This window comes from Anastrepha obliqua, chromosome 4 (genome assembly GCF_027943255.1).
Source record: "Anastrepha obliqua isolate idAnaObli1 chromosome 4, idAnaObli1_1.0, whole genome shotgun sequence".
Taxonomy (NCBI): Eukaryota; Metazoa; Arthropoda; class Insecta; order Diptera; family Tephritidae; genus Anastrepha; species Anastrepha obliqua.
Window position 1 is genome coordinate 93944519 of NC_072895.1, and position 23620 is coordinate 93968138.

At 37.5% G+C, this 23620-nt stretch overlaps 1 protein-coding gene and 1 non-coding gene across 2 annotated transcripts; one reads left to right on the top strand and one right to left on the bottom strand.

Moving 5' to 3' along the window:
• Nucleotides 1-8253: 8253 nt before the first annotated feature.
• LOC129246634 (U2 spliceosomal RNA) lies at nt 8254-8451 on the top strand. Its single transcript, XR_008582502.1, has one exon. It is a non-coding gene; the product is annotated as a U2 spliceosomal RNA (small nuclear RNA).
• A 13443-nt stretch (nt 8452-21894) lies between these two features.
• Nucleotides 21895-23329, bottom strand: LOC129245441 (uncharacterized). Its single transcript, XM_054883609.1, has 2 exons — nt 22749-23329; nt 21895-22678 (listed from the first exon to the last, which is right to left on the bottom strand). Exons 1-2 carry the CDS (start codon nt 23287-23289, stop codon nt 22005-22007), a joined length of 1215 nt encoding a protein of 404 aa, XP_054739584.1. The 5' UTR covers nt 23290-23329; the 3' UTR covers nt 21895-22004.
• Nucleotides 23330-23620: the final 291 nt, after the last annotated feature.

The following is a 23620-nucleotide window of genomic DNA, read 5'->3' on the forward strand; positions in this document are numbered from 1 at the left end:
ATCCTATCTTAACAAAATTTGTTAATTCACCAACTGGAGTGCTTAGACGAGGTGTGTTCAAAAAGTTTCGCGAATTTTGTGTTTTTCAAAAATTATTCATTTATTCATTAATATCTATTTTGCCCCCTTCAAAGTAGTCCCCATGAGATATTATGCACTTGTGCCAACGTTTTTTCCCATCTTCGAAGCACTTCAAAAAATCATTTTTTTTTTTTCAACTTGTTCAGCTCCTCCTTCGATTCCGTCTTTATCTCGTCAATCGTAGCGTTTCGTCGTCCTTTTATGGGCCTCTTTAGTTTCGGGAACAAGAAAAAGTCACAGGGGGCCGGAACTGGGGAATACGGTGGTTGTGGCACTATTAGTATGTTGTTTTTGTCCAAAAAGTCGCGCACAAGCAACGATGTGTGAGCAGGGGCGTTATCGTGATGCATGAGCCAATTTTTGTTCTTCCACAAATCCGGGTGTTTCTGGCGGAATAATATTCCTTATTGACTGTTTTACTTTGTGGCAAGAACTCATGATGCACAACGCCCTTGCAATCGAAGAAAACGGCAAGCAAAACTTTTACATTCGACCGAACTTGGCGTACGTTTTTCGGTCTTGGTTCGTGCAGCAGCTTCCATTGAGATGATTGAGCTTTGGTTTCCACGTCATAACCATAAACCCACGATTCGTCACCAGTTATGACCCTCTGGAGCAAATTTGGGTCGTCGCGGACCGAGTCCAACATCTCATTAGCAATGTTCTGAGAACATTTTGTACAACCGATAAACGTTGCTTTGATCCAAAGTAGCTTCTCCGTATGACACAGTCAACATTCGGAATGCATCCGCGCACTTAATTTCGTTTTTCACACAAAATTTGATACAGGTTCTTGGATCCATCTTTTTGAATAGGTAAAAATCGAAGTCAGCTGTCAACAATTATTAACTGAACATTCAAAATGGCCGAACTTGTCGGTATGAGTGAGAGACATGAGTACCAACATATCGCCACAAAAACATCGAAATTCGAATGTACGTAATCTGCGAAAATTCAAAATTCGCGATACTTTTTGAACACACCTCGTACAAGGCGACGGAAAATTTTTGCAAATTACGTCTTACATTAATCATATTTGACACTTGTGAACTAGACAACTGCAGCATACAAACAGACAAGCAATGGAGTACATAAAGGTCAAAATGTAGATTTCCATCACACAAAATATTTTGTTTAATTAGTAAAAAGTGCAAAGTTATACATTTTGGATGATGCCTTTAGACATAGAAATAAAACTTAATAAATATTCAAAAACAGACCCGAAAGAGTGAGAAGCCAATAAAAAATGGGCAAAAGAGGAGCTGCATAAACTTTTAAACTCTCTACCCTAGAACGTTGATATTGCGGTGAAATGGGTTAAAGCATCTTCGGGCCAATAAATAGATTTGGCCACAGCTGCGCGCTATGGCTAATGGTGCTCACACTCATCAACGTAAACGTACGCCCTTATCAGCTGACACGATGAAACTAATGAGAGCCCCATGTAAATGAATTCACACCACCGTAAATCGTTGTTTCATCTTGTAAGTATGTACAAAGCATTATTACGTCAATTCCTACATATCAGTCTCGTTAGCCTTTGTTTAGCCAAAAGCCTTTGGAAGTAAGAAGGTCAGTCCTCTATCCTTCATTTGTTGATAGCATCAATGGCAGTATTGGCTGCTCATTTCATTTGGAAAGAATTAATATACCACAATGTAATTCTCGAAGCTCTCTACTTTTATGAATCTCGGGTTCTCTCCAACTAGATTTTTCATCTCCGGAAAATGTATTTTTTATTACAACATATTCTACTTTTTAGGTATTTAAATAATGGCCGATATTTATCCTATATATTATTTGTAATTAGTTTGCAACATTTGGAAGCCATGCACTGGCTATGTTTACGGATGGCTCGAAGTTGGACGGAAGAGTTGGTGGGGGAATATTCTGCGAGGAGCTCCCCATCAAGCTTAAATTAAGGCTTCCGGACCGCTGTAGTGTTTTCCAAGCAGAAATAGCCGCAATTGAGGAAGCTGTGAATTGGTTGCTCGCTTCTGTAATTACAGTAAAGGAATTAAATATAAAGGAAGTAAATAAATAAAGCCAATAGGGCACTTGGGCTCGTTGTTTTTGAGTTCGAAATTAGTAGGGGATTGCCTTCGTTCCCTCTCAATTGCAATAGAATACTTCGATATTAGGTACATTTGGGTTCCCGGTCACAGCGGCATACAGAGGAAACTGCTCGGCCGATGAGTTGACTAGACAGGGGACACTTGAGACGGCTTCATGGCAATAAGAGAGGATTGGAGTTCCCTTAAGAACCTGTGGTCTGCTACTGATAGGCTGGGCTAGTGCGCAAACGTGCAAAGTCGCGACATTCTTCTGGCCGCGGGTAGATCGGGCGCGCTCGAGAGAACTTCTAAGGCTAACAAAGCAACAGCTATCGAAATTGGTCTCTGTCCGTTAGGTGTCTATGCGGTGAGGCATGCCATTGCTGCAAGCACTTTCTGCAGAAGCTGTCTCAAGGATGAGGAGGAATCATCTCAGCACCTTCTTCTCAGCTGACCTGCTCTCGTCAGACTAAGGTTCAAATATCTGGGCTCTCATGTTTTCGCTACACCGGCGGATATTGCGAGTTTAAGTATCACACATCTGGTGAAATTCATCACCAGCTTGAAGCGGTTAATAAATATGTTTAAATATCCCAGCCCTGGATTCTGTCTGGTTCCTCCCCCTCTCCTGCTTCCCTCCCCTCCCCACTGTATGATATCGCACAAATTTTTAAATTTTTGTCCAAGTGGGCCCCTCGCAAGGGCAGCCATTTAACCTAACCTAACCTAGTCTGAAGAAGCTTGTGTTCATAAACTAAATAAATAAATAAAAATTTGCCTTTGCTCAATACGTCTAAGGAGGATGGAAAAATAAGATTATTCAATAATGCATTAAAACTAATAAGTCACCTGCAAACGTTGTAATTCTCTCAACTGCATGGTTGTGAAATATCCAGAGATTTTAGACTTCACACTTTTTCGTTGCATACTACTTTATTTTTTTTTTTCAATGTTGAAACAAACAAAAAAAAACAGACACAATCATTTTCAATTCATTTTCATTTTAACGACAAAGATGAGCAAAAAGGCGTACCACATTTAAAAAAGTTTACCGAGATACCGAATAACAAATACAACTTTAATGCATACGGGGTGAAAAGCCCTATAATAAACAGAGTTACTAACAAGTATTTGGCTGATTCATATACATATGTGAATGTACTATACTACTTATATAATATATTTGTTTACTCCTACACGTGGGAGTCAAAATGATTATCACTATGTTGTGAAATAACGACATTGACCCGATTTACACGAGGAGACATCTGGAAGGGAGACACTGGAAATTCTCTTTTCATGTCTCATTCGCGTACACACGGGCAAAAATGTTTGCGCGACATTTTGACATTTAACACATTAGCATCGTCTGGTTCGGATGTATTCTAGCACGCACTTACATGTAAAGCAGAGAGCGTTCGACAATAGTTTCTTAAATACAATATATGAATGAAAAATGCAAACTGGTTAAATAATAAATAATTTGTTGTTTTTTTTTTATTGAAATATATTTATAAATTCTTATACTTGAATAAAAAAAATTAAATTAAAAATACTTCATATGTAAATAATTAACTTGAGTATCTAGAAATGCAGGGAAAAATTAGAAATCAACATAAACATGTCCATAACTATTTTAAATTATACCTACTTTACTAGCAAAAATAATCGTGCATTTCCCAAGCAGTGTTCGAACGTTTGTCATCTTTGCTATCTTCCGTTTGCTTGAAAACCAACACATAACTCAGAATCTTCTCCCACAAAAGAAGAAAACGAATGAAGTAACTGTCAAAAATTGCTTTAAGATAAGAAATACGAATAAGAAGAGCAAAGCGTGTCGCCGAGTACGGGAGACAAAATCCCTTCCCTCTTCCCCAACCGTCCTTCGCCCTTGAACAAAATGTTTCCCTTCCAGATGTCTCCTCGTGTAAATCGGGTCAATAGGAAAATGAGCATTGGTGGTTGAAAACGATTTTATTTATCATACTTTACAAAATATTCTCCACGATGATCAATACAATTTTGCGCTCGTTTGAATGAAGTTTCGAAGCACTTTGTTCAATGGAGTTTTCGAGGCGTTTTTTAATTTTATGCCATCCAACGCTAACACACCTTTTCTACCACAAGGTGATCAATCAAAATCTAACTAACGTCCAAGGCTGCCTCAAACTTATGGTGACACGACGATGTCGCTCAAGGATTTCGCGCTCATTTCTGGCACAACTGATTTGGGACGACCTGAGAAAATTCATTGCACCAGATTTTACTGCTATAAAAGAGGGTGATTGCTGGGCGATTTTACTTCATCGATGCAGTTTTGTCTTGTTAATTTACGTAGAATTCAAATTTTTTGCCGAGATGGATTTTCTAATCTACTATTAACAACACTAATCAAAATGTTCTGAATGCGTTTATGGTAAAATATGTCAAACTTTCCACAAGAAAAGTCAGTTGGAGCCTAACAATGGACAGATGTGCCCAAGGCCAGAAATACAGGGTGGGCCATGTAAAATTTGCTTTTTGAATCGGCTATAAAAAAAAAACTAATAAATATTTTTTCAAGCTTTTTTTTTATTTTGAAGATTGAACATTGTCATTTATGAATGAAAAATAATATCGTTCAAATGACTGCCACGACTGGCTTTACAGTAGGCCATTCGATCCACCCAATTTTTAAGCACATTTTCGATTGTTTGGGCTTCAATTTCATGAATAGCAACTTCGATTTCGTGTTCCACGGGCTTAAATCACAGCTCCGAGACGGCTAATTGATATCGGAATTTCGGCTGATTATTCGGTTGTCAAAAACGGTAGCCAAAAGTTCGAGTGTAATTTTGGCAGTGTGACAAGTTGCACCGTCCTGTTGAAACCAAATGTCGTCCATGTCATCCTCTTCAATTTTTGTAAACAACTCGTTGAGCATGTCACGGTAACGCTCGCCATTTATTGGCTCACTTTCGAAAAAAAATGGCCCGATGATGCCGCCAGACCAAAAACCGCACCAAACAGTGACTCGTTGTGGATGCATTTGCTTCTCTACAGTAACGTGTGGATTTTCTGAGCCCCAAATCCGACAATTTTGCTTATTGACGTAGCCACCGATGTGAAAATCAGAAAAGAAGAAGAAGACTCACCACTTTGGAAATAGGTTTTCAATATTTTCCAATTTTCTTCAAGCGTATAGCGTCCCATTTCGTAAATGTCAAACCTTTAAGTAAATTATGAACACATTTGACATGTCATTTGTGTTACCATTCTCAAAAAAATAGGTGGTTCAAAAAGCAAACGCTATATGGCCCACCCTGTATAAGGGAGTGTCAAAACTGCATTTACAAAGGATGCTGAAAGAGAGGAAAATGTTATATATATATTTTTTTTTTTTTTTTGTCGGGTCAACTTCCAAGAACAGCACTCAGATACAATTTAGTCCATTGTACTGCACTTGGAAGCACCTCTGTCTTCACTGACGGTTCCAAGATGGAATCGGGAGTCGAAGCAGGGGTTTTCTCTAAATCAGCCAATTAATCTATCTCCTTTAAGCTGCCGAACACTGCTAGTGTTTTTCAAGCAGAAGTCTTTGCGACCTTGCAGGCGTGCAAAATGCTTCGGGAACGCGGAGCGAGAGAGATATTAACATTTTCTCCGATAGTCAAACCGCGATTAAGGCTCTGACGACACTATGGTGCAGAACGAAATTAGTAAACTCCTGTAAAGAGGAGATCAAATATCTTGGGTGTGCAAGTAACAAGCGTACCGGACGCTCAACAACAGACGAAAAAAATGATGAAGTAAAGAAAATGGTATTGGCCAATCGTCGAATCACCGTTAAAGAAGTTGTTGAGGACCTAGACATATTGGCTCGTGCCATCCGATTTTTTCCAATGATTTGGGCATGATACGGGTCGCCGCAAAATTCATACTAAAACTGCTCAATTTCGACCAAAAGCAGCATCGCATGAACATTGCTAATGAGACCGAAACTGAAGAGGCCCATGAAAGGACGACGCTACGCTACGATTGACGAGATAAAGACGGCACGGAAGGAGAAGTTGAACAAGATACAAAAAAAAAAATTTCTTGAAGTGCTTCGAAGATTGGAAAAAACGTTTGCACAAGTGCATAATATCTCATGGGGATTACTTTGAAGAGGACAAAATAGATATTAGTGAATAAATAAATAATTTTTGAAAAAAACACAAAATTCCCGTGCTCGGTCCTGGAGCCATCTGTTTTATATATAGGCGCTTACACCCTTTATTGGGAGCATGACCGAGGTCCTCCTCCTATTTGCGGTGTGGGTCTTGATGTTGTTTGTGACGGAATCTACAGTTTTAAGTCGACTCCGTACGGCAAATGGTTTTTTATGAGAACCTACGTTCTCTCTGAATTCCGAATGGTAGTCACGCACAATCCATTCGGCTCTAGCAGCCGATAGAAAGTCTAAAAAGTCCCTATAAAGTCAGTGAAGTGGTGAGCGTCGAACGAAAAATGAGTAAGAGCGAAAACTTTAATCGCGTTTCTCGTACGTTTTTCCGGGCTGTCGATAATAACTCAAAAAGTAATAAAGATATCAACTTAAACTTTTACAGGTACATATGTTCTTTTTTTCTGGCCTTTGTATGTACCTCAAATTGTAATTATTAGTAAAAATATTGTTTTGAACAATTTGTTTATAACAAAAAAGTTTAATTTTTTTTCTTTTTCAATTCAAATTTTTATTTTTTTTTTACTAGGCAAGTGCAAAGCGGTATAACTTATTTTAATGAAAAATTTGTGCCTGGTGGATTTCCGTTGATTATGATATATTCCACGGCGCAAATTAAAGAAACCACGTTTGAGCAGTTGTAGCGCCATTTTTTTTCCAAAAAAAGTTTATGTGAATTATTTAAAATAATAGATACGCTCGATTTTTCGCAAAAAATTATTGGAAAACCCCTTGTCAGCCCCTGCATTTTCAGACATTATCAGCTCCACTTGAATGAATTTTTATGAACAGTGCCGTATTTTCTATTGTTGATACATACAATTTTAATATACGGTTCTTAAACCTGCTTAAAATCTTCTGAGATCTCCTCTGTACATAATTGAAAAAGAATTTTTGTTAGAAAATATAATATGCAAATAAATTCAGACATATTTTGGCATTTAACATTCCACGAAGAAAATCAGCTTACTTTAATATTCTCTGACAATAATAAAACTATGGTAGTGCTACTATTTCTTTTAATTTTAATTTTTAGTTTTTCCGCTTACTTATTTTGAGCAAATTGTGACAGATACACATATGTACATACATTCATATACATACATATATGCCGGTCAAGCACTATTTTATTGAATGAGCGCTTACAATCCGCATTCTTTTATGCATATTTTAAAATAGTTTAATATTCACACAAATACGCTCACCATCATTCCTTGTGTATTTACTTATAACAGTTTTTTGCCATTTATTCACTAGCTGGTTGCATAGTGTAGCGGTTATCGCGTCTAGTTTACACGCAGAAGGTCTCCAGTTCGACGCTGGATGGATGGAACCATGTAAATTTATTTTTTTATTTTCTTTCTTATTTGTTACTTTTATTATGTATTTCGATTTTTTCGTTATTTGAAATTTTAATGAATAATTTTTTTTGGTATTTAAAGGACTCTGATTGCCCTATTACGCAGTTATAATTTCATTAATGTATTCATAATTGATTGTTTTGATTAAAATATTTTTTATATATGAAATGTATAGTAATTTCTTAAGTAAATTTTATTTAACTTCGAACAAGTTTTTATTCCGCTACGCTGTTAACCGCGACCTTTCGAGTTGTAAGTTTTCTTCTTCATCAAAGTTCGAATATCATCGATTAGAAGCCAACCCCACTCGGCGTGTGTTACTTTAAATATACATACATTTGTGTGTATGTATATACATATTTGCTTTTCAATTATGACATTTGTGTGTATGTATATACATATTTGCTTTTCAATTATGACTTTGTATTTTGCCTTTACTTTAGGGTTGGTAGAATTTTCGTTTCACTATGGAACGTAAAAGCCACTTCATGGCAATTCTCATCGGGTTTGTGACGTTCTGTGAACAAATTGTTTTATTTATGCGTTACAAGTTATCGCTTCTCGGCCTTATGGCTAAGATCAAAGTGTAGTATCTGTTCTTATCAGCTTAACATCTGATAGATCCTCCATCGGAGGACAACAAATGTTAAACTGATTTTTGGAAATGGACGGAGTGTTTTAGGGGCTTGCTCCACCTCTGTCACGGGTTGGCCCGGTATTGCAGTACCGCCGGGATTTCGGCCCAAATATTGAATACATTCATTGGTAAAAAAATCCTATAGTTTTTTGTATTACGGCATTAAAAGTAGGATAGAGAGACGGGGGGAAATAATATATCGCACTGTTACGTTACGAGAATGATAGAAACAAGATTGCGCACATCAGGGCGTACGTGACGTCACGTTTGCTGAGTTGTGCAGTATTGCCAACCATTTGCTCTTCGCAATAAATTTAGTGCTTTTTTATACCGAAAATGCGACAATTTTTAAGTTTGGTGTTTGTTTCTTTTTGTTTTTAATTTAAGGCTAGCGAAACTTTAGGTTAAAAAAACTGTATTATTATACAAAAGAAGTTTAAAAAAGGCCACTCTGAGAAGATTTTAGTGCTAATGAAAATTTTTTTACTCCTATAAAATTTGATAATTTGAAAGTGCAAATTTAATTTTTGGCTCCATTTAAGGCTATGCAAAAATATTAAATGCCCCTCTCTCAACTCTTCTTAAGTTTGAAAACTTTTTACACATTTTAAAAAGCCTTTGAATTTATTGAATGCGAATTAAAACCATAGAGGTCATCAATCCTTAGTGAGACATAGAGCATTAAGAGGTGTATTCATAGTAAAAATAAGCAACAAAATACCAGAAAATACTAAAGAAACCATACTGACATTTTTACGAAAAGAGTACCTTATCTAGTTACATAACTTCAAATATAGCAAAAAAGTCGTTCCCTTAATAAAAGAGTATCGCTTAACAAAAAAAAACTCATAAATTAAATTGTACATAAGCATAAAACATTTATTTAAAAAAAACGCACATTCTACAGACAATTTGTCACGCATACAAAGTTCTTTAAGTAACACAATAAAAATTTCGTGTTTTATTTTCTTTAAATGGGCATTTAGTGCGTTTTTATATCCAAAGCTAGGCAACTCTGCAGTAGCGAGAGAGCGATTTGACTGCCGAAAGCAGAAGAACACCAGCCACACCGGCAATCGCGGGCAATGCCACCAGATGTTAAAAAAAAGTAAAGCTAAATAAAACTGAGTGAATTATTTAAATAATTATTAAAAAATGTATATTTTACAAAATTATAAACATTACTTTTAATTAGAATAGGCTAGAAAAATGTCATGTGGAATGAACTAAAACTCCGAGACAAAAAATAATAAAAATAACAAAACAAAAATGCTAAATCAAGTTACGAAAATGGTAATCTGGCCATACTGGAGCTAAAATCACGTAACTAGTTGTCAAATTCGCTGAGCGCAACGTAACGGGACCACGATGGGCGCCATCTCATTATTCTTTGCATCATGGTTACGTTAAAGCGTAAAAACTCAAAATCTGAACATTTTCAGTAGAGACGAAAAACTGTTTCCGTAAATTAAATTTAAAGCATTGTTTCATTCTTATTTGTTTAGTAGTTGCGCTAAAATAACAAATTTTTGAGTTGTTACGCTTTTCCTGAAATTTTTTTATACACTTAGTGGTAACAAACCGTTTGGTTGTAAACAGGCACAATTCAAAATCCATATCCCGGGTTTAACTTTTACCAAGAACCAAGCGGATTTTTAATTATCACCTTTCAAGAGCGCGTAGAGTAATAGAGAACAGCTTTGGGATATTAACGGCGCGATGGAGAATTCTTCTCACGACGATTGAATGTGACCCTAAAAATTGAGCAAAAGTAGTGCTAGCCTGCATTGTTTTACACAATTTTATAATTTTAAACGATCCATATTCCATATTTCTTATGCTATAAAATTCAAAGATTCTTATAAGTAAACTTAAAAAAATTCAATAGAAGATAAAGATAAAAAAGAATTCAAGGAATTTTAAAACTAAATTTAAAAAAATTCAAACTAATATAAAAAAACTACGAACCCTCATTCCGGTTCCTGCTCTATTTTAAATATTACCTCCAGTATTCTTGCGTGGCCCGGGCTTTCTTAGCTGCACCCATTGAGCCAATCATACAATATAACCGAATGAGTCCGCTGAGTTGTTTGTTTTGTTTTCTTTTTCAAGAAATCGATTGCTTCCAAAATGCCATTTTCATGCTCAGCACTTCTGTCGCGTTTTTTCCGCTGTAAAATTTGTTTTTTAATATGATGTATAACATCTTAAAAATTTCATCATAAATATCGAAAGTAATAATCTATTTAATATTTTTATTGAGTTTTGTGTCAATTATAATAATTAGTTATATACAATATTATTTGTAAGTTTTATTGATGAGAAGTATTCAAATATTAACTTAAACCTATCACATTATTTATTTCATAAATATTTTTCCAACTTCAATACATAACCTTCAATTTTCTTATTTGTTCTAGACGTACATCTTAATCTGTAAATTAATAATAGATTTTATTAATGTTTAAGATAAATTCATAGCAAATTATTTACGGTTGAATTTACATTTATACATTGCTTTAATTGATAATTAAAAAGATTTAAATATACTTAACTTGTTTATTTGGGACAGGAAGTAGATATGGAATAGATATGTATGATATTAATAAATATTTTTCATTTTTACTTTTTTGAAAATAGTTTGTTTCATTTTGAATTTTTTATACACCGAGAAGATTTGAAAGAACAACGATATGTTTGCTCTTTATCAACAAATATATTTTCACACATATTCACTAAAGTAATACATGATCAGTAGCTGTGGATACTATTCACAGACTTGATAATTCTAGTCCTTGGAGTCCGGGACAAGGTTAGGACTCCAAGTATAGTTGCCATCAATCACCAAATAGTTCGTGGATAGTGGCTGTAGATACACTTGTCATGTAAAATAATACTATATGTTTGGAAAAGCTAATTGCATTCGGCATTTTTTTGATATGAAATGAATGGTATTTTATTCATGAACTTTAGTATTATTTTTTCCTTTCCTAAGCAGATATATGTAGCTTCCAAGTATAAACTTGAATGTACACTCATTAAAATTAGAAAACAGGTTTAAGAACAATACTGTAGTGGAGAATTGTAATATGCATAAGAGATTAGTGATTAACCATTCATCTAAGATAGAAATCATTTCATGTGTCGATCGATACGTACGATTAGAAGAATCGATATCATTTAAAAACCTATATCAAGTTATTTAAAACTACTAATTCTATAAAAATAATGATATCCTAACCGAAGATTAAACAATGAACTTTAAGCCATGTTAATTTTGCTTTTATTAGACCTGAAATCTTCATGGCTAAGATCAAAGTGATCAAAGTGTGTTTTATGTCTTTTGTTTTTCTTTGTTTTTTTGTCTCTTGTTTTTCTTTGTTTTTTGTCTTTTGTTTTTCTTTGTTTTTTGTCTTTTGCTTTTCCTTTTCCTTTGTTTTTTTTTTTTCTTCTTTTGTTTTTTTTCTTTTTGCGAGTGTCCAACTAGACACTTGAATGATTATTTACCCATTTGTGGAATTATTTGTCAATTCACACAACAGTATTATTGAGAGTTATAATGGCGGATGAACCTGCGGGGGATTCTGGCGAGCGGCCGGGGTCACCAACAGAGATTGTCATTGAATTTCCTCCTCCCTCAGAATTCCGATGCCCAAAGTGTGCGGGTCCTCGGAAAGGACGAGGGGCCTATATCTACTCCTCGCACGGAGGGCTTGCTAAACACATAAAGTTTGACCATCCGGGTGAATATGTACTGGTCTTCCAATGTCGCGTTTGTGGCTACAGAGGGGGGACAGCATATCCCGCCAAGGATTTGCGAACTCATCATGCCAAAAATCATGTCGTTAACCGGCCCGCTCTATCGACAGAAACGAGGGCACGTGGTCGCACCGGATCTGACAGGACAGCCAATAGTAGTTCAGCTCAGATAATTCCCTCATTAGCAGTAGTGTCACTCCCGACAGAAGTAACGGACCATCACCAGGAAACCCCCCACCAAGGACCACTCGGAGACCTCCATCCCTTAGTTCCCAGCGTGATGACACTGGCGCCACGATCTCTCGACCCTCCGGCCGCACTATCACCACCAGAGTTACGGCGTCGACTACCTCCTCCACTACCAAAGGCCATCCAACAACATCGAGGGGGACACACAATAAAACACCAACACAACCCAGGGCTTCTCACGCTGCAACACCCCCTACAAGGAACACCAGGGCTCAAAGTACCCCACCGACATCTATGCTCCATAGAAAGCAAACTGCACCATTGCGTCCAAGGGACTCAAATCGCTTGGTTACTGTCATCACTACCACTACAGCCAGCCCTGTCACCAGAAGCAGGTGCATCATGAGCCTCCCACCCGAGACAAGAGACGTTTTGCAGAAGAGAAAGGGGCTCACCAGAGCGAATACAGAGAGTACGAACAGCTCCCCACGGGAGTCGAGAGACACACCCATCCCATTAGCACCCCAGCCAAGAATGCCATCAGAACCATCACAACCGTCACCTCATTCACCAACAGATGGAAATAATGAAGGAAGCGAGCACCCACCATCAACCGGGGCGGCCTATCTACCCCCTTCAACCAGCATCACTACACTGACCAAGGTAACAACTAGTGTCAGCACGTGCGGGAGACCGATCGTGACAGCAAGACTGATTGGTGAGGGACCACAGATAGTGTCAACTACAAGGGTGAACCCAACGGCCACCCAACATCTCCTTAGCAGGATCCAAGAGGAAAGATGCACTCACCAGAAGGAAGTCCAACGTCCATCAACATCCCATGGGACTACTGAGGGTAGGGAATCGGGGCGTCTCAGTGAAGTCGCGCTGAGGAAAAGGCGTGGAGGTGGCAGGCAACTGAGCTCATCATCATCGTCTTCGTCATCATCGTCGAGCCATTCTGTCGGGGCCCAAAGTGACGATTCAGTTTTTACTCGCAATCCGGTAACACACAGTCCTATGAATAATAACCTTAATAATATGAACGACAATGTAATTGATGTAAATAATGATAGTCACCGATCTCCGCAACTAGAGGCATTGCAAAATCCGGTACGACAGGCACCGCCCGCGTTTGCCCCAAGCTTCTCAGCATCAGTACCTCGTGACCACTCTTTGCGCAACCCTCAAACTGCTCATACCGAACCCAACATTTTTCCTAGATCCTCAACAGTTTCCCAACTCCCGAAGTCCGGTTCCGCGGGGGCGCGTGCTTCTGGGGGGCTCCATCAGGGGGGCTGGCTCGGTCTGGACATGCTAGTCGCCAGACACAGAGAAACCATGGGACCATCAATAGGGGAAACAACCCAGCGACGTCCTCCACGAGTGCCCAGAGGACACGTCCTCACCATTTTCCACCTTTGAACTTTAAGCCATGTTAATTTTGCTTTTATTAGACCTGAAATCTTCAGAAAAATCGTTTAAAAAAATAAAAAAAAGCATGCACTCAGTTAAATATTCGAATTATCTGAATTATTTAAACTATTCGAATTATTCGAATAGTTCGAACTATTTTAACGATTCGAATAATTCGAATAGTTCGAACTAATTCGAATAGTCCAAACCATTCGAATAGTTCGAACCATTCGAATATTTGAGTCGAATCTCGGATCGAATAATTTGGTTCGATTCGCTTCGAATAGTTCGAAATTTCGAATATTCGCACACCCCTAGACTACACCCATCTCGAGTTGACTCTTTCTTTGGGGTTATTTGAAAGAAAAGGTGTACGTCGATAACCCAGCAACAATTCAAGAGCTAAAGGATGAGATAATTCGGCACATTAACGGCATAGAACCTCAATTATGCCTCAGCGCCATCGAAAATTTGGACCATCGGATGGAGATGTGCCGCCGAAGCCGGCGCGGCCATTTGGCCGATATTTTGTTCTATATGTAATTGAGCCGTACCAATATTATCATAATAAAGAGAAATGACAATAATTTCCTAAAAAAATGTATTTTATTAAAAATCAACACCGGCCCTTGAAACATAACCACCCTTTATTTCAAACGTAATACTGTGATTGCATTATATTTGGCTGGAAAACCACAACCAGCGATTGTCCGTGAACTCGATCACCTTAAAGTAAATAAAGTTTTTATTTATCGCACCATTACTCGTTACAATGATGGTGGTAGTATCGCGAAACGTCATGGAGGAGGTCATCAAAAGACCGCAACGTCACGTGAAATGGTTCAAAAAGTGAGGAAGCGACTTGAGCGAAATCCCCAACGAAGTGCCCATCAAATGGTGAAAGAACTGAAAATATCTGACCGTAGCATCCGGCGCATACTGAAAAATGAAAACAACAAGTCAGACTTAAGAGAACGAAGGAGTTGCTTCGCTTGTCCGAAAGCGGTAAATTTCCGAATATAGTGTTTTCTAACGAGACAATTTTTAGAATAGAGCAACAGGTAACGTCGTTTTTGGAGGATGAGAGTTTATTTGACCGACCGCTTATACGAGAATTTGACTCATCGATTGGCCACCAGGAGGCAGCACCCTCCACAGGTAATGATTTGTGCCGCTGTAACCACAGGTGGACGCTCTCCAATCGTTTTCATCGAGCCTGGTGTCAAGGTGAATGCGAAATATTATCGGGAAATTATTCTGGAGATTGCTTTGAAGCCGTGGGCAGACAAACATTTCGGTGGCAGCCCATGCAGGTTTCAACAGGACTCGGCACTGTCTCACAAAGATCGAGTGAACCAAGAAAGACCAAAAAACCATGTTCCGAACTTCTTTACGTCCACTCAATGGCTCTCAAATTCATCAGACGCGAATCCGATGGATTATTCTCTTTAGACCATTTTGGAGAGCAAGTTCCGAACTAAAAGATTAACCAGTCTCGAGGCGCTGAAAAAAGCCATTGTCCGCGAGTGAGCCAAAATACCTGAAAGTCACATTTGGGCAGCTTGCGATTCGTTTCGGGACCGTCTCAATGCCACAGTCAAGGCAAAAGGTGGTCATATCGAACAAAAGTAAATTGATTCTTAATTTTGTATTATTTTCACACATTTTTTAGTTTGAATTGAATAAAAGTAATTCTCCAAACTAAACTTTTGACCTTTTTAATTGGTTAGGCTTCTTTCGCTCTCCGCATTATGTGAAATTAAATTATATTAATATTTACTCGATTTGGGTTGAAACAGTAACGAATTTGGAAGAATTATTATTTATTTCATTCCAACTGCAAATGCTTTCAATAGCAACAGGCAAAGCATCTTGCGATAATTTCGCCCCGGATACAAAATCCCCTGATACTGCCCATTGTCAAGTCTACAACTTTGGTAGGTGTAGTTCTGCTGCTTAGATGGTGTAAATACGGCTTAAGTTTTTGAATTTTTATATAAGAACTATTTTTGTTTTAAGGAATTTTTTTAAATGCAATTTTGCTGCTTTTATAAAAGAATAATTCAAATTGTTAAAAATGCTGCATTTGAAATAAATTTGATAGCCGACTACTAGTTTTATCTTGTTAATTAAGGAATTTTTAGCGAAACAATTGTTTTTATGTAAAGTTGTACCTTTCATTAAAAAATAGAATTTTTTAACAAAATTTTCCAGTGCAATTACATTTTCTTGCCGGTAACTTTTTTTTTTGTTTAATTTTGTTTATTTTTGGCGGAGTCTTCAATAAAGTATTATAAAGGGCAAAAATTAAGGATATTACATTTGGTATTATAAAATAATGTTTTTTTGTTACATTTTTTTTTTAATTTTTTATACATAGTATTTTAAAGAAATGTGGTAAATTTACAAAAAAATGGCGGGATTTTGTAATAAATTTGTTAAAAGGCTTATAGAATTTCAGCCGAATATATTTTCAAATATTTGTCCCATGGATTATAATTTACAATGGGCTTTATGCATAAAAGTCAGCCTTAGCTAAAACCTAAATTTTCCCAGTAAAATTTGTGTTTTGTTATTCTCAAAAATTTGCCGGTTTGAGATCAAATACTGCTATTGAGATCAAGCGGACATATCTTGAGTGAGAGTGGCGAGTTGCTCATATCTTTGGTCTATAGTTGGATGACTTCTTTGATAAAATACTTGTACATAGATATAGGTACATAATGAGCTAGCCAACCTAAACCGAGTTTTGATAAGCTGCTACAGCAACAACTATCAGGTCAGTCTTTAACTCCGACGCCTTGCTCGAACTCGTGGAAGCTGAGCCAAATTTAACAGTCGGTATGATAGCTCAGAGGTTAAATTCATCGCATGGAACAGTTCACAGGCACCTGGTTCAGTTGGGAAAGGTTTCAAAGCTGGGAAAATGGGGTCCGCATAGACTTTCCGTCGCCAACCTTCAGCAGAGAGTGAATGTGTGTTTTCAGCTGCTACAACGGCTGGAAAATGAAAGTTTTTGAACCGTATCATTACTGGTGATGAAAAATGGGTCATTTACAATAATCCTGTTCCCAAACGCCAATGGTTAGATAAATATGAAACACCAGAACCGACCCCTGGCAATGGCCTTCGCCCCAAGAAGATTCTCCTGTCTATTTGGTGGGATATGGCCGGTATTGTTTATTATGAACTTCTGGAACCAAACCAGACGATAACTGCTGATTATTATTCCCATCAGTTATCAAACCTGAATGAGGCACTTAACAAAAATCGACCGTCTTTAGTGAATAGTCGCAAAGTTTTTTTTCACCACGACAACGCAAGAACTCATACCGCAAGGCAAACATTAGGCAAGCTGAACGAGCTCGGATGGGAGCTAACGCCGCATCCACCATACTTTTCGGATATTGCACCTTGACATTATCACCCTTTCCGTGGACTTCAATCCCATATGAGTAACAAGAACTACTCCTTAAAAGAAGCTATAAAAAGGGATATCGAAGCGTATTTTGGCTCCAAGGACAAACAATTTTTGAGCAGGGAATTAAAAATTTGCCTAAACGTTGGGAAGTCATTGTAAATAATGAAGGAAAATTTATTATTGATTATTAAATACTTTTAACAACCAGGCCAAAATAAGTAGTACAATGGTCTCCTGCCTGAGTGGGTGGACTTGTCCAGCCCCTCACAAATCTAATCTAAATCTAAGAATTTTAGTTAGATTGCCGACTTTTGCAGTGATTTTCAAAAAAACTTGTCTCCAATATACGATTAAGTGAGAATTTTAAAAATAATTCTAGAATTTACAATTTTTATGGAGATTTCTATACATTTTTGAATTCCGTATTTTAATTTGAATTTCGTATTCCAATTTGAATTCCGTAATTCAAATAAAACAAAATATCATCGCAGTAGCCATGAACATTTTTTTTTTTTTTTCAAACACAAGTAATAATCAAGCAGGCTGTTTATGCTAGTTTTTTGAAGAAAAACAGAGGAATTTTTAGCCTTGGTAAAATCGTATATAAGGGTGTGAATTAAGTTCGACAATTCACTGCTATTTTGCTTCGCGCAGCTGGCGCATGTTTTCTTAGCTTACAAGTTTTTTTTTTTGTTTACATTTTTGTAACATACAAAATGATATCGCGTAATTTTTCCAATATTTTATTCTCAAGTTTCTATTCAAACTACCATTTACTTTTATTTTTTATTTTTATTATTAAATTATTTTTTATGGCTTACAGTTTTATATTTGAATTTGTATGTTATTATTATTTAAATTAATTTCTTAAACTGAAAATATTTACATTTATTGTCTACAAAATAAATATTTTCAAATTATGGCTTAAACAAACATATTTTCTTATAGCATTTTGAACATCTTCTTCAATTTTTCTGAAGAGAGATCTAATAAAAATGAAATAATTGTTAGCAATCCGTAGGTACTCTTCTTTTTGCTATGTTAATACTTACCAAAGATGAGTTCAACCGCCTTAAGCCCAAGGAGTGGGATCTTGCTTGCTCTTCCTTCTAGATTAAAACTGCTGTATATGGCGTCATCTTTGAATAGGTGATCTGTCAAGTATCTAATAAAATTACTTTTTCAAACTGTTTTTGAAGTACACGATTTCTACACACCATTTCCATAACTAAGGTTTGGGGCACCCAGAATGATTTCTATTTCTGTTTAAATTTCTCTTATTTCTTTAATATTCTTTCCTAGCAGAAACTTCTTGCATAAACGCTTAAGTTTCTGTCAAAAACTATTGCAGTTATTTCATAACACTCGACTATATCCTTTGAAATCGTATAGCTTACGACTTTTTTTAATTGCCTCCTTCAAACTTTAAATCTGAAAATCTTTCTCAACTTTATATGAACTTTATGGTCTATGTAAAGGTAGACTTCCTCGTTTGGAACGATGCTAAAAGTTTTTTGTCGTAGAGTGACAGTAATCCAACAACAACCATGCGCTTATATTTTTGTTTTAATTCTACCTTAAGGGTTTTTAATCCCATATCCGCACTGAGGAGCCGCTTATTTGTGTTCGTACTAAGCAAAGCTCCTTTCACTCTTGTTTTGATAATCCATGTCGAAAATCGTAATAAATCATCGTACGAAAATTTTAATGAGCTAATTCCATCTTTCGGGCGAGCTGAATTCTTTAACTCACTGAAAAAAGAACAAATAGATCTTGTAAGTGAAAACTTTATATGTATTTTTTATGCTCAAAAATACCAAACACTTTTTCTCCTACTTTGTTTTAAATTATCGCTGGAGGACTCGATTTCTACACACCACCTCCATAACTAAGGTTTGTGGTGCTCAAAATCGCTATTTGTGTTTTAATTTCTCATATTTTTGTAACTCGCCGTTTCTAGCAGAAATTTCGTGCATAAACGGCTCCTGCGCATGCCGCAAGGGAAGCTGCGTGGTGGCCCCGCTGAACCCTTGGAACAACATTTTTTGCGTCTTAAGAAGTTTTAGCATAGATTTTGTCGTTTTGCTTATTAAAAACTTCTTCAGCAGTGAACATTTTAAAATCTGTGGAATTATAATGGCATTAAATAGAGTGCGTTCGGTTGTGTATTAATAGCTTGACATATTTTTGGAGGCATTCTAGCCGATTTCTGTGAAAATAATATTGGGTATGGTAATAAGTTTCCGTCCTTTCTCAGCCAAAGTTACGAATTATTTGAACAATTAAATAATGCATGACATTATGTGAAATATGTGCCACAGTAATAACTTTACTACATCTTTCAGACAGCATACGGATTCCTCTGACGAAAATTTCTAGTTCTTTTGACTTGATCCGTTCATTGAGCCAGTATGCGATCCCCTCGTAAAAAGTGAACCGCTCTCCCATAAGGGCTGACCGCATTGATCGGAACAATGTCTGCGGAATACGGCGGGTGGGGCAAGATTTCCCAATTTAGTTTCTGAACCGATTTAGCAACGTGTGGCCTGACGCCATGCAGCAAAATCAGTTGTCATGTCTATAGTCTTATTCCTGCCGTTTTTCTTTGAGAACACGATTCATAGGCATTAGCTGGAGCCGGTAACGATCGCCAGTAATGGTTTCAGATGGTTTAAGGAGTTCATAATAGATGACACCCTTCTGAAGCATAAATATTTTTTTTCACTGTCGATAGACCTGATTACCTGGCTGGGTCCAATATTTTCGACGCTTAAGGTTATCATACGAGTATTAGATCAATCTTTTCTTTTCTGCCGCTCAAGAAACATCTCACACGTCATCAAACTTCTCTCGATATCGAATTAGCGAATTTGTTCTCGCCGTATGCATTGCATTTGTCACAGAACGTATGGCGAGACTAAGTAGATACTCAAAAATCGTCAAACGCTTCCAATTAATGGAAAATGATTCTTCTTCTTTATTTACTAATTTTTCGTATTCTTCTTCTTCTTAATTGGCTCGATAACCGCTTACGCGATTTTGGCCGAGTTTAACAAAGCGCGCCAGTCATTTCTTTTTCGTGCGAACCGGAGCCAGTTGGACACACCAAGTGAAGCCAAGTCCTTCTCCACCTGATTTTTCCAACGCAGAGGAGGCCTTCCTCTTCCTCTACTACCACCAGCTGGTACCGCATCAAATACTATCAGAGCCGGAGCGTTTGTATCCATTCGGACGACATGACCCAGCCAACGTAGCCGCTGGATATTCGCTAGGCTATGTCTATGTTGTCATAAAGCTCATACAGCTCATCGTTCCATCGCCTGCGATATTCGCCGTTGCCAACGTTCAAGGGTCCAAAAATCTTCCGCAGAATCTTTCTTGTTGTCATCGTTCATGCTTCTGCGCCATACGTTAGGACGTAACTAATTAATTTTTCGTATTACCTGTGGCATAATTGGCCTTATTATCTACCTAAAATTTCCAGAAAAAAGGACCCTAACACCACCCATAGTTTGCTAATTTTGCTGAACATCTGTCCGGTGCTATCAAACGCATCTACGTCAGCAATTGCATACATTTTTGCTTTCATAAAACAATTCGTATTCCTAGGTTGCAACAATTTTTTAGGTTTTCGACCCCATTTTGTAAGTTTTCCACTAGTACTGTTGGGCCGGTCAGTGAAATACACTCTGAATTTGAACCAAATTGGAGAACAAATACGACTTTTCGAAGTATCTGGATACGAACGCCCCCTAGCGGACCAATTTTATTTCTTTTTACACTGCCGGCATAGGTTTTGAATGAGTTGATGCGGACCATTAATATAATATTTAGAAATATTTCGACACCGGCGCGAAACCTTGACAGTAATATTTTTAAAATTAGCCCTCAACCTGCTAAGAAAAATTTTTCCACCTATCAGTGCAACTCGCTTCAAATCCGGTCAGTTTCATGGATTAGTATGTTCAAGTAGGCAAAGTTTTCTTTTTTTTTGAAATAGACTAAGCTTTTATCGCGAAAGAATGAGATTGGTGGTTTTCCATGGAATACCAAAGGAAAAAACTTCGTATTATAACTTCATTCATTTATTCATTCCACCAAAGAATGCCTCTAACATATCACACTCGCAAGCTCACTCGTTTGCAATCGAATTTTTGTTTGCTTTCAAAATAATGCAGGCTTTTATATTTTAAGGTGACTAATCTTTACTGAGCTTCCAAAGCTGTGCCCGCCGAGCGTTCATAGCGGGAATATTTTATATACATATTTCAAGCTTTCAAAATTAATCAGTTTTAATTTTTGAAGCCTTGGAGCAAAAGGCGACTTGGCTGCACTGAACTTTGAAAAATGGCTTCATTGCATAAAGTTTTGTAAGCTGCCAAAGCTTCAGTAGTGAAGTATTCTTAATTTTATTGAGCTTTTGCAGTTAAGAAATGGCTCTATAGCGAATTTCCTCTAATGGGCTGGGTTCGGTGAGCTTCAATAACTGCGAATAATTTGAAAAAGACGGAAAAGTATTAATTTTTATTTAAGCTTTAAAAAAAATGAAAATACTTAAAAGCGAGAAATTTATGTTTTTAATTTGTTCAAGTCTTAGTTACATCCCTAATTTTTCACATTCAACCAATTTGTGGAATTATGTTTTAATAACTTGACATATTTTTGGTGGCCCTCTTACACCCTCTTGCAGTATTTCTCACAACAAAATAGAAAAACAAATTTACTTTCACCTTCATATATAAGACAATGCCTGTTCACATCACAAAATGAAATTCTTCTTCTTCACAAACTTCATTTATTTCCAATGCAAACTCTTTTTATTCAGACACTTTCCGAGCAAACAGATTCAAATACCAGCACCTGTACTAACTTTCGTAAATCGCTATGCCTCTGCGACAGCAGGCACCTCTTTTACCACTTTTCTAAATTCCGATACACTACAACAAACCACACCTCCCCTTTTCAATGTTTCCGAAAGCCAACTGATCTCAGCGCATTTGCTCTCACAAATCGGTGCATGTCTCGAAGCTGTCGCACTACTCTCCACCGCATTCGCACTAGCATCGTTGTATACACCAAAAGCCGTTGCCTTATCGTCTTGCTTCACGACGACCCACAACAGTTCGGGCACTGGGAATTTTCCATGTTCACCCGCTGCCGGTTGTAGATAGAGCTCCAGCTGCTCACCATTAGCACCATGCAGCACTTGAATGCCATGACTACCCACATAAATATCCAATGCTGCATTTTTAGTTGCGCGATGATGTGCAAGTATATCTTCCTTGAGCGTCGTCCATGCCGTAAGATCGTCATGTGCAACAAAATAATTCCAACCCAGTTTCTTCACTGCGTGAAATTGTGTACTGCTCAGCAAGAACTCATCCACATAGTTGGCTTTATGTAGGAATGGCGCCCGTTTCAAATGTAGCGCTTGGCGTATACGCTCATAGATCTCATCGAAGTGTAAGCCACGGAAGAGCTCACTTTTGTAGCGTCCATCGGGATGACGGCGTTTGGTTAGAAAGTCTTTGGGCAGTTGTTGCTGGTAAACGGAATCTGGTAAAGTTGTTCACAGTTAAAAAAAAACAACAATGAAGCATGATACTTAACATAACACCCCACTTACCCGTGTCACTCAGCTTAACATGCGCAAATATTGTACGCCCCTCGCTTTCATCGTAGCATGCCTCGCCAATTATGCGCGTCAAATGATCCTGTGGATTGACGTAGCCAAATGCCACCGCTGTCCATGCCTGATTGGTGCAACCATTCACATTGCTTAGCACCTCTTCGACAACACGCAAATCGCAACCAAACTGATCCACCGCCTTCGGCCCCTTCTTCGCGTCCGATACGCCGCCACTCAATGCACTAAACTTGCCGCCGCTTTCACATTTCACATTCAAAACCTCTGCGCGGTTATAGTTTTTCAGATAATTAGGTCCGCATGAGAGTATGGCCTCTGCGCCAGCGGGTAAATGCACACTTGCGTATTGTTGATCTGCATCCACTTGCGTGGGATACAACTCGCCGTTGGGTTTGTAGATCAATGGCCATTGAATGCGATTGTAGTGTATGGAGCCGATGGGCACAATGCAATCATCGAGTGTCTTAGCCACAGCTAACGCAAGAGTTATAAGAAAAATTCCATAAGCAACTAAACCCATCTCGAGTTGGCAAACTTTTGACTGAGATGCTGTTTACAACATGAAATTTTATTTAATTCGAAGAAGAGATTTCAAGCGAAATGCTTGTAAGCTTCAGTTGTTTCCTTATCAGCTTTGTTCGTTTGGTTTTTCTTGACCGCAGAACAGATTTTTTGTTTCAATGCATAATTATGGGTTTTTTATTGAAAATGTATTGACCTCAAGTAGCTGATAATTTCAAAGGTGAACAATAAATAATATGCATTCTTGAGTAAATACAGTTTGTGTAAGAAAAAAGGAACCGCGATTATTCTTGAAGTATAAAAGATATATATTTAAACAATTTTTACAT

Excerpts from the sequence above, each read along its gene's own strand:
- LOC129245441 (XM_054883609.1), bottom strand. The coding sequence starts at position 23,289 with ATGGGTTTAGTTGCTTATGGAATTTTTCTTATAACTCTTGCGTTAGCT. Across the intron at positions 22,679-22,748 it reads TGTTAAGCTGAGTGACACGG|ATTCCGTTTACCAGCAACAA; the intron begins GTAAGTGGGGTG and ends CAACTTTACCAG.